Genomic DNA, 11,308 nt, shown 5'->3' on the forward strand with positions numbered 1-11,308 from the left:
CCTACCTTTTGATATTTTTGCCATACTGACAATATTTTCACTTTTAAATATGTTTTTACACTATGCGAAAAATATGTATGTCTTTATGGCCATTTGTTAACCATCCGATCACCTATCGCTTCCTAAAAGTGTCAAACAGTGAATCCAAGAGGCTAATCACATTACCTATAAATAGCTGGGACTGATATATTGGTGCTCTCTAAAGCTCATTAGGCGTCTACATCAATCCGTCTAACCTCATTGTGCTCATGCAGGCTGATGCATGTCACACTTCTCCTCTGCTTGTCACTGTGTGTGGCATCTCAAGAGCTGAAATAGAAGGCAACACAAATCCTGCCCCCCAAGTGGAAAGCCTCACTCTGAGAAAGTGCTGGATCTTAAACTTGAGCAGAAATATTTAAAATAAATGTAAGTTGAAATTTTTTTTAGATTTAAAAGGTAAATGAGCGTAACATTTATAGTGCTCATCTCCATAGTGCTCATCTCCAGCCATAATCACACAGTTGCAGAAAGAGTAATTGATTCTTTCTAGGAAGTTCTAAACAAAAATTTCTGTTTTCATTTGCTTTCTGTTTTCATTTCTTGAAGCCAGAGGCTATTATTCTGTGCAGGAAATCATAATTATTGTGTGTTGAGCGTGAAGGACGGAAAGTGAGGTTACAAATAAAAAGTCTGCAAATGTCTCTGTCAGTAATAGGTGGGATTTTTGAGTGACGGAGACAAGGATTAGACTCTGTTTAGGTTCCATCTAATTATTTGGGAATAATGTCAAGAAAAAGCTTTGTCTGTCCTACCATCACAAATGTAAACACATGGAGTCTGCTGAACTCTGCGTAGACTTTAACTGGAACTGTGCGTTTTTATCAGGTAAGACTAAAAACACCAGTGGGATTGGCACTGAATAGAAGATGAATGTGTAGAAAGACAGCTATTAAGCATAGCAGATGACATGTAATACTGTGGGCCTATATCAGGGAAATGGAGTTAAGCAAGGTAACGTTACCCTAAATAAAAAGTCAGATTCTTCTAAAGTTTGTCAGGTTGAAATTATTCTACTGCAATAAAACTGAATAAGGACTTCCCTCCCTCCCCAAATTGTCACCAGGTTTGCTAAGAAATGTGACCAGCAGTGTGTGCAGCGATACTTTTGCCTTCGTTTTCTTTTTTCTAGAACATGACTGATGTTAAGAACCAGAGTGGTAAAGGTACAGCAGCTGCTATATTAAGTAGTAAAGCATTAAGACCATAAGGCCTCTTTATTGTCACATACACACCTTTAAAGTAGATATTTTCATTTGAATGTTTTCATTTACAATCTTGTCCACTGAATGGATGCTTGCACATTGTTTTCACATGAAACTGACACAACGCCACTATGGACACAGTATGACAAAAGCTACCGGGGCAAATATTAACGCATCTATGAGCTGCGTTTCAGGTCAGCTGACACAGACAGAGCTTACGGACGATTTAATGTAAAATCTCTACTTCGACCACAAGAAACTCACAGACAATCCACAAATAAACAGTGTACCAGATATGTGTTCTGCATGTCTTTTTTATAGCAAAATAAAAAATATATATAATAATAATAATATTAATAAAATAAAACACAAAGAGACAAATTTGCCATTTTGGTGGCATCAACTTAAAACACATCTAATCTCAACATATAAATATACATTATATACAAAACAATCTTATAAAACATAAAATGATCAGTGCTTTGTATAATTAAATTACTACTGAAATACTAATCTTACAAAATAGCATTATTGGTTCAGCAATTTCCACTGAAGGCGTCCTTGGTATGATAGTCACTTCACATGTGTCTTTGTCTTTATTGGGGTGAGTTTGTATAAAACAGACAAGGCCCAGTCATAAGTTTCCCTGCATGGTATTTTAGTGTTTTTTTGTTTGTTTGTTTGTTTGTTTTTGCATCTTCTGATCAATTATAGTTACCACCAAGATGCTGTGCAAAGAAATCAAGAGAAGGCAGGGCAAAAATGGTTTTCCTACACACATTTAAGGCTTTTGTGATCATACATTCTTTATAAAAATAGATTTGTTTTACAGAATCCCAAATATGTCCCTCACAAATGAACCGTTTTCAGTAGTTTTTTTGTGTGTGTGTGTGTGTGTGTGTGTGTGTCCTTCTTTTGTTTGCATAGTACAGTGCAGGTCAAAAAGAGTAGAAATAAGCCTGATTCATGCTACAGCTGAATTATGTGAGTGTTCTTCCCGTCCTAATCAGCACAGAAACAGTGACTTCTCATTGCTTCGCGGTTAAGCTGGACGAAGCAGTGGAGGGTTTGAGTTGCAACAGTCAAAGGCGGATCCATGAGCCTTGGTCTGTACATTCTCAAAGGCTTATTCGCTTCAGTTCAGTTATAGACAGAGAGCACATCCAGTTATCAAGTTTTCAACAGCAGCATCTTGCGTTTTAAATAAATCCCAGTCTCTTCACACGTGTAAACAGTCCGCAAGGGATCCACTCTTCACAATAAGAAACACGTTCTGATTATTATACCTGGAAGAAACCAAGACAAGTCACTTTTAGTCTCAGTTGTCACATGAAAATACAAAGGTAAGCTTTTTTTGTGGGTTAAGAGCTGCATCTCCTTAATTTACAATGTCACTTAGTACCTCAAAAAAGCTGAGTAATAGCCCATAATAGTGAAAACAGTATTTTAACACAGAGATTTTGTTGTGACTATGTTATGAAATACACAATCATTGGCAATAATGATGATTTGACAGTTCTCCATCAATAACCATTGAAATCAGGGTAAGCCACAAAACACGGCTGTTCACAGAGTGCTTTTTCAAGGGATATAAATGGAAAGTTAAGTGAAAAGAAAAATGCGTGATTGTAAAAAGTGCACAAACAAATCAGCGCGTCAGAGTCTGGAGGAAGAGCACAGAGGCACTAAGTCCAGGTTTCTTGAGGTTTAGTGTGAATTTTCATTAGTTAATAATGCTTTGGGGAGGCATGCCATCTGCTGGTGTTGATCCACTGCCAATTTAAGAGCTCTGCATGCTTCGTTCTCCTGACAAGCTGTATTAAGATGTTTATTTCTATTTCCAGTCGGACATGGCAGTAGCTCACACTGCCAATAGTACTAATAGCTGGTTTAATGACTGGTTTTGATTGGTCAGAAAACTGACCAGACCTAAACCTCTTAGATAATCTAAGGAGTTTTGTCAAAAGCAAGATGAAAAACACCAGAGAAGCATCCTGGTTTTAGGTCACTTTCAAAGCAATTTCCACACCTCAGCTGAGCCCACAGGCTGTTCTCCTCCATGCCACATTGGATTGATGCAGTAATTCATACAAAAGGATTCCAGATCAATGGTTTGCCATAATCATCAAAACGAATAGAAATAAATATTTTAAGTATTGCTTTACGTCCAATAATACATATAAGTTCTACGTTTCGCATTGAATTACTAACATCAACAAATTTTTCTATAATATTCATAGGGAAATGCTTACCTCAGTTGCAATGATGCATTCTTGCCTCTCCTCTCCTATTACAAAAACAGACTGATAGACTGACTCTTTAGAGGAGCATATTGTTGATATTCTACAGTCTGACAGGTCACTGTGAAATACAAGATGCAAGAAATTAGTTACTGAATTCATAAATGATGAAAAACTTATTCCTTTGACAAATCACACCCTCATTTCATATTGTCGTTATTGTTATCAGTTCATTACTGTTTGTGGTAAGTATTTTAATTATTTTCTTTAGATAGATGCACATAGAAATGTTGAAATCTACTGTATTATTCTAATTAATTTGCCATTATGTCCAGGAATGTTTGCACTACCCCCTCTTTCTTTTGATTGGGGTTGTGATCCCTATTTTGCTCGTTCAAAACGTCTGAAATGTGACGCATTAGGATTCCTGATCAAACTAAAATGAATGCTAAGCACATTACTGATAGGTATTTACTGAAGCCATATAAACCCAGATTTCCTCACAGTAAAGTATGAGTAGATTATTAAAATCACCTTAAAGCACTAGTTGTCAATGTTATATTTTTGCGGCAGATGAAAAAGTTGGGTCCAGACAATATGGCAAATGAGTGAAATGACCAGAACCCATAAAGATATCTCTGGGATGGCTTATTTTTCTCTTTCTGTGTCCTTACCTGTACATTCTACTCAAATGTTTTCTTTCTTCTAATGTCTTTTCACAGTTTTCATCTTTGCCCAGGAGGGACAGTTCATCCTTGTACCTCACGGGGGATTTGTAGTCCAGCTGATAGCTGTTGATGTACTTATGGTTAGACTTTTCCGAGGGACAATCCACCTCCAGACCGATCTTCTTGTTTGTGTTCTTTAGTTCAACAGAGGAGATGAGGTTCTCCTTCTGAAAGTCCATCCTGGAGCTATTGTTCATCGTCTTGGAGTCGAGCTCCTTGTCCCTCTGCTTTTTTTTGTTGCATACTATCACCACTGTCATGCAGAGAAGGACCAGAACAATAACCAGACCAACACCCAAGCCGACGGCAACCAAGTTCAGCTTTTCGCTGGGCTCCGAACTGGTGTTGGGACTGGAGGCGTCCGCTGAATGCTGGTTGCTGTTCTGACACTGGGAGCCGCTGTAGTGGGCAGCGCAGAGGCAGGTGGGCTTGCCTGTGGGTCCATGGGTGCAGGTTCCACCGTTGAGGCAGGGCATAGAGGCGCAGCGGTTCATGGGTCTGTCACAGTGGTGGCCCATGTACCCCGGCGGGCAGATGCAGGTGTAGTGGTTGATGCCGTCTACACAGGTGGAGCCGTTAGAGCATGGATTCCTGGCGCATTCATCGATGTTGATCTCACAACGCAGCCCAGAGAAACCTGAGCGACAGCTGCACACCCTGAGGTTACCGTGAACCGCACAATGTCCACCTAATGAAGCAAACAAAATGGCACAGCAAGTCATTTCAATGCAGTTATTTAGTATGTGCACATGAATTAATTATTTGGGCTCTGATATTTTTATCCTCCTGCCTACATGCAAATTGGGTTTCTGGTGAAAAAAAAAAAAAAGATCTTTGAAGACCCAAATTGAAAATGTTGTGCTAAAAACTAGGATAATAGCAGGGGCTTGTACTGGTTGTTCCACATCTGTTTCATTTTGTTTCGATTAAATTTAAAATTTAAGGTGAATAATTTATTACATAAATCTTATTCATTTTTAGTCTTTTTCAATTAGATTGTAATGTAATTATTGTTGGCTTTTTCGCCTCCTGGTGGTGCAGCATGGGTACTACAGTATTTACGAGACAATGTAAATGTAAATGATCAAATGCCATCCTCCTGCAAATCTACAAATTTATATATGTGGGATGGACAACTGAAACTTTATGAGGGCTTTATTGTATAAAAAAAACAAATCATAAAACCCTCACTAAAAATGGCATGTTGGTGGGTTTAAATTGTTAAGGTATTATCATCAAATCAGGAGCACTTATTTGATCTGCTTAAACACCGAAACAACGAATAGATACCTTTAAATCCATAAAATTTGCATTTCAAAGGTTACAGTGTCAGAAAATGCATCACTAGAATCCAATTTACATATGCAGGATGCAGGATGGACAAAAAAAAATAACTTTTTATCGTTCATGGAAGAAGAGACCTAAATATTAAAACTGATGCGTATCTCCTGGATCCAGCTGTAGCTCATCCACTCAGTTTTAAAAAAACAACAACATTTGTATAAGTGTACTCTGGGCCTCAGGCTGATGTTTTACCATTGACGCATTGCAGCGATGTACATTTATCCACTTTCTTCTCACAGTTGAGTCCAGTGTATCCAGCTGGACACTCGCATATGTAACTTCGCCCATTGTCCTGCTCTTTGCACTTGCCACCCTGGAAGCAAGGCCTGTCCGCACAAGTCGGTATCCGGTGTTCGCAGTGTGGCCCTTCAAACCCGTTTGGGCATGTGCATGAGTAGCCCGTCTCAGAGTCCTGCAGAAGAAAAACAAGAGGGGGAAAAGAGTTTACTAAAAAAATTTAAATGTTAATTTTTTTTTTTTTTTATTGTATCTTGCCCTGACTAACTCTATTCTTCTTAGTCTGAATTCTATTTCCAGTGCATAGTCTGTGAACTGGGTCATCGACTGACTTGACAATCGATAGCATCCTCCTGGAGTTGCAGATAGACCAAGGCGAAAACAAAAACAGGAAAGCCTGTGTTGTGGGAAAGGAGAGCAAGCGACTTCCGGACTCACCACGCAGCGGCCTCCGTTGTGGCAGGGCTTGCTGTCACACTCCCTGACCTCTAAGTCACAGTTCTCCCCAGCGAAGCCTGGCAGGCAGGCGCAGGTGTAGTAACCCTCGCCCGTGTTCATGCACGTAGCCCCGTTGGCACAGGGTTTGTGATTGGTGCAGTAGTTCAGGTCTGCAAACAATAATAATAATAATAATAATAATAAAACAGGGGTGGACATGTCAGACCACTTTGCTTTATCTTAAACATCCAACATCCTGTTGTTTTTGAGAAAGAATGAGCACCTTGGTCACAGAAGATGCCTCCCCAGCCCTCCTTGCAGGTGCACTGATACGGCTCCTCACAGGTACCGTGTTTACAGGACGGATGGAGTTTACACACATCACAAAACAGTCCCTGCCAGCCCTCTCTGCATCTGTTCACACATACAACATGACAGTTGGCTCAAGCATAAACTTAAACTCACACATAAACAAAACTCAGAGGAACAAATGAAAGAGCGCAGACCCTGAGGTGTTCTTCTTACAGCATTGTTACTCTTTAATGGGGGCAATTTTTTTTTTCCATCTTTAATGTGACATTATATATTATCACGCTTTAATACTTACATGCACTCTCCTGGTATTTGACAGGTCCCGTTGCTTTCATTGCAGCCTTCAAGGCAGATGGCTGAAAGTGGGAATTAAAAGTTTTACTTTGTTCATTAAGTATTTATATAAAATTATGTTAATAAGCATTTCATCACGGTATAATGATCTCCAACTATTATATGTGAATCTTTCATTGCAGGCCCATTATACTTGCTCCCTTGTGCTGTACTGATTTTGCACAGCTTTTACACTCTTTCAGCGTGCTGCTGTAGCGCAGCAGATGCCTGTTTGCAGGGACAGCTGCACCCATTGTTTCCAGAGGACGGTTCGAGCCCCTGTTGCAGCTGCTGCCCCGCGCCGTATCAACAAAAGAAACCCTCAATTTAGTGGCGCGTGGCGTCCGATAATGCCGCGATTAACCCCAGCGCGTGCTGCTGCTTCGACCACCGCGCGGGATTAAAGCGCACGCGCCCAGAGAGAAAGTTAAATTAAGGCTCAACAGCAGTGGCGGTTCTTGGATGAATGAAGCCTGGGGTGAGCCATTTCTTCAAGAGTAAAAGTTTCAGAAATCTATAATCAATAGGTAAATATTCAGTCTAGTTTTTTTTTTTCAGTCCATATGTTGCCGTTTTAACACTTATTTTAATCTAAATCAGCTACTAATGATTAAAAAAAGGATATGTAATATGCTCTTTCTATTTTTATGAATCTCTGACTTAAGCACAGGCTTTTCAGAAAAGTAGAAAACCTTGAAGGTTTTGGTGCACCAAATATAAAACATATTTTTAAGGCATTGTTAAAGATTAATTATTTACCCATTTGATCTTGGCATGTTTTATGGAAATAATGACGCACACCATCTGGAACAAGTTACAACTCAGTGACTGTGTTACATTGCCACATACAGGCCAACCATATTTACTGTTAACGTTTTGTGTACTTTCTTGTGGATCACGATGTTTTGAGAATTCTTCGAGAATGAAGAAGAATTGCAAAGATTGTTTTTGAAGGCCTAAAATAGAAGATGTGAAAGCTTTGAAGTCGCTGTGAATTTAGCTGTCACTGTACTGTAATCTCCATGTGTAACAGAAATGTTTGGAAATAGGCAAAACTAATTCTATCCTATCGGATTCTGCCTTTTGAAATTCAGCCGCTGTTGAATAATCCACTCCAGGTTTGATTAGTGTTAGAATTTAAACTAGAAAAAGTCATATGAAGTGGAAAGTCTTTAAGAAAACTAAACTATACAATAACCCTTCAGTTGGCCATATCATACTAAATTGGAATCAGATGCCTTGTTTGCCTTTGCATGACTATATAATATTTCAATGCATTTACTGCACAGCACAAGGGAGCCCACTACCCATTGATTGAACATAAAAACAAGCAACATAAAAGTTATCTGTGTGCAAATGAAATGTATATGCAGGGCACCCTTCTGACATAAGGACACCCTGAGCAGAGAGCCATATCACCCACATCCACAGCTCAGTTGTATCTTAACTTATCACCCGCTGAATTAATTTTTAAGATGTAATGGTTTTTGTAACACATGAAGACTTTAGACTAAAAATGTTGATTTCTCATCAATTACAATCAAATGCATAAAAGACAAAAGAACAATTATGAACACACAGTTCAAATGATTGAAAGGTAAATCCACATAAACTATTAACATAGCATCTTTACATCCTTATTTCAACCCGTCATTCTCTAAATCCAAAGTCAAGACAACCATCCTTATCATAGTTGAGCTAGAGCAAATCAAAGTGTTTGTCCTCATTCACTCTGGCTTACGTTTATCGCAGTATTCCCCCTTCCATCCTGGCAGACAGTCTATTTGTCCATCAGGTGTGCAGGTGTAGTGGCCGAAACGGTCATCTCTTGGAGTGCATATTTTTGAGCAGGTGGCACCGTAGTAATTTTCTTTGCAGACGATTCGATATGAGTACCTAAGCTCCGTCTGCGTCCCCATCCCCGTCTGTTCAACCTGGGTCCACTCAGGCCCTATTTCCAGCTGGCTTTGAGTGGCAAAGGAGCTAATCAATAATCCAGGGTTGCTGGAATCTGCGGAGAAAAAAAGTAACGCATAAAATGCAGTTGTTAAGCTCGCAGTTGGTTATTTTAGAGGATGAAACTGCGTTTTTCGATGTCTTACAGCAGAGAAAATATGAAAAGTATGAAATCCATGATTTTTCTAAAAGTTCATATTTCAATTTAAAAGATGCAACAAGCAAAATATTCGTATGGAAAACATTTGACACCTAGTCCAATCACGGCTTTGTCTCCCTCTAGCGGTACAAACGCAGCAGGTATCTGCTTACCTCCGGGCTGCTCCGCTGCAGGAGAATACCAAGCTTCAATAACCAAAGAGAAAGCACCCTGAGGAGAGAGAAATCCTTTTTAAATCACGAATAAAACTAAACGAAGATTGGTCAACAATTTATTCCGTGTTTCATAATTAAGTACAATTATTGCTGTTCATTTTCACACACAAGTGTGAAAAGTATTTAAATATTATATTTAGACGTGCTTTCGGCAAGAACATTAAGTATAATAGTTTGGCTCTTACGTTAGAATAAAATTTATAACCAAATGGATTGTAAAGTCATAACAGAAAATTCAAGGTGAGAAGGATATAAATTAACGTGTATTTTTTGTTAGTTTTATATGTAATTAATCTAAATTAAAAATGGGGTATTTTATGCTACTTTTTTTTTAAACGAAGTATAAACAATGATAAATAATCATTTAATTAAATTCGAGGAGTTCCTGACGTTTTCCCTTAAAATGTGACCAGCGCGTGCGTGCTCTCACCGGCCAGGTGAAGTTGAGCGGCAGCCGCACGGTCGTGTCCGACTGGATGCTGAAGGAGTCGCTCCCCAGGACAGGTGTGCTGCCTCTGCCGAATATGCACCTTCCAGGAGACACCTCCTTCTGGAAGTTCTTCAGACAAACCCTGAAATAAGTCCTGCAGCCATCCGTGCTGCAGCTGCGTCCGTTTGCCAGCAAAGCTTTTGTATTTTGAAAGTGGTGAAGATCTATCTCGAACACGCTTGATCCCAAAACCTAAGAGGGAATTAAGAGTGAGCGCAGAACATATAATATGTGTGTCTTTTTTATATAAATATAGATTTTTTTCAAAAATATACCTGAGTAAATAACATCATAACAATTGCGATGATAGAGGTGAACCAATCGGCCATCCTTTAGAGTTTTATGTTCGTATCCCAGAAATCAGTTCACCCTCCCACACAAAATGTTTCAATTCCAAATAAAAAAAAGAAAGAAAGAAAAGATAAAAAACAGAAAAAGTAAAAAAAAAAAACTGAACTCAATAAATTATAATCCTTCTTCAAAACCCTGTTGGGATAAAATCCAGCTCCGCAATCCGTATCCAGAAGAGGGGACAGAAAAAAGTTCAAAAAGACCGAGTTATCTATCCAGTGCTAGACGTTAAACAATCGTCAGTAACGTCAATATCCACAAGTGAGTCATTCTGCGGTCTTTATGTGGCCCATCCATCGTGCCGGTCGGCGGGAGTCTGACTCTGCTGTGCTGATGCGGGGCTTGTGTTGCCAACAGTGATGAGAGCATGTGACGGAGCATCAGCGCATGGTGGCTCCCAGTGAGGGGCGTCTGACCCCTCCTGCTTTATATATCTGCAGTTAACACCACCCACTGTCCTCTCTACCTTCCTTTCTGTTTGGAGTGTAAACATCAACATATCCAGTGCAAGTCTTTATAACAATGTCTTTAAATTCACCTGTTTTCACAGATTCCTCCTCTGGATGTACAGAGAGCATTGTGAAAAAGAGCCACAGCCTATTGTTTGCAATAGACTAACACAGGGCAGGGCATATTGTGAAACTAAAGAATAATTATACATTTAAATGCTTTTTAAATGAAATCAGAAAAATGTGGTGTACATTTGTGTTAAAACAACCTTTTAAATGTCTCCACCAGCTTTGCATGTATAGGGAATTTTTTTTCTCTCCATAAAATAGCTCAAGTTTAATTGAGACTGGATAGAGAGTGTTTGTAAAGATGACTTTTCAAATCAAAGTATCACAAAGTATGAGTTCTTTTAGCTGATCCAAACTAAAAGATGGACATGCTTTGATCTAAACCATTCCACTGCAGCTCAGATTGTTACAGCTTTTGCTTCCCTGTTTTTAGCTCCATCTGTTCTCATCAGATCTTACCTGTTTCTCCATCACTCTAAAGAAAAGCGTCAGCCAAGTGTGATGTTTTCACCACCATGTGGGTGTTCATTGTGATGCATATGTTTTGTAGGTAGGCTAAAAAGTTCATCTTCCGACTAGATCACTTTTTTCCTCATTATTTTTTTTTTTATTTTTTGTTTCCATGGTGCTTTTTGTTCACTAATATTCTTTAATAAACATCAGGGATTAGATTAGGCAGTGTTGTATTAATTTGGTGACTACTGGAAGCACATAATTGCACAGGATTTTATTTTGGGGTAAC

At 39.0% G+C, this 11,308-nt stretch overlaps 1 protein-coding gene across 1 annotated transcript; it reads right to left on the minus strand.

Annotated features, from left to right (window-relative positions):
• Window positions 1-1,920: 1,920 nt before the first annotated feature.
• Window positions 1,921-10,441, minus strand: LOC103136141 (delta-like protein 4). Its single transcript, XM_007549252.2, has 11 exons — window positions 9,973-10,441; window positions 9,638-9,889; window positions 9,145-9,202; window positions 8,618-8,887; window positions 6,839-6,899; window positions 6,515-6,645; window positions 6,232-6,401; window positions 5,749-5,968; window positions 4,159-4,900; window positions 3,497-3,605; window positions 1,921-2,530 (listed from the first exon to the last, which is right to left on the minus strand). The coding sequence occupies exons 1-11, from the start codon at window positions 10,024-10,026 to the stop codon at window positions 2,525-2,527; spliced, it is 2,073 nt and encodes a 690-aa protein (XP_007549314.1). The 5' UTR covers window positions 10,027-10,441; the 3' UTR covers window positions 1,921-2,524.
• Between the last annotated feature and the right edge of the window lie 867 nt (window positions 10,442-11,308).

This window comes from Poecilia formosa, unplaced genomic scaffold (assembly GCF_000485575.1).
Source record: "Poecilia formosa unplaced genomic scaffold, Poecilia_formosa-5.1.2 Scaffold30, whole genome shotgun sequence".
Taxonomy (NCBI): domain Eukaryota; kingdom Metazoa; phylum Chordata; class Actinopteri; order Cyprinodontiformes; family Poeciliidae; genus Poecilia; species Poecilia formosa.

What these genes read in the sequence shown, in the direction of transcription:
- LOC103136141 (XM_007549252.2), bottom strand. Translation starts at nt 10,026, where the DNA reads ATGGCCGATTGGTTCACCTCTATCATCGCAATTGTTATGATGTTATTT. An exon ending in GGGGGAATACTGCGATAAAC is followed by an intron (nt 6,900 to 8,617) that starts GTAAGCCAGAGT and finishes TCCCACTTTCAG; the next exon opens with CCATCTGCCTTGAAGGCTGC. An exon ending in ATCGCTGCAATGCGTCAATG is followed by an intron (nt 4,901 to 5,748) that starts GTAAAACATCAG and finishes TTGCTTCATTAG; the next exon opens with GTGGACATTGTGCGGTTCAC.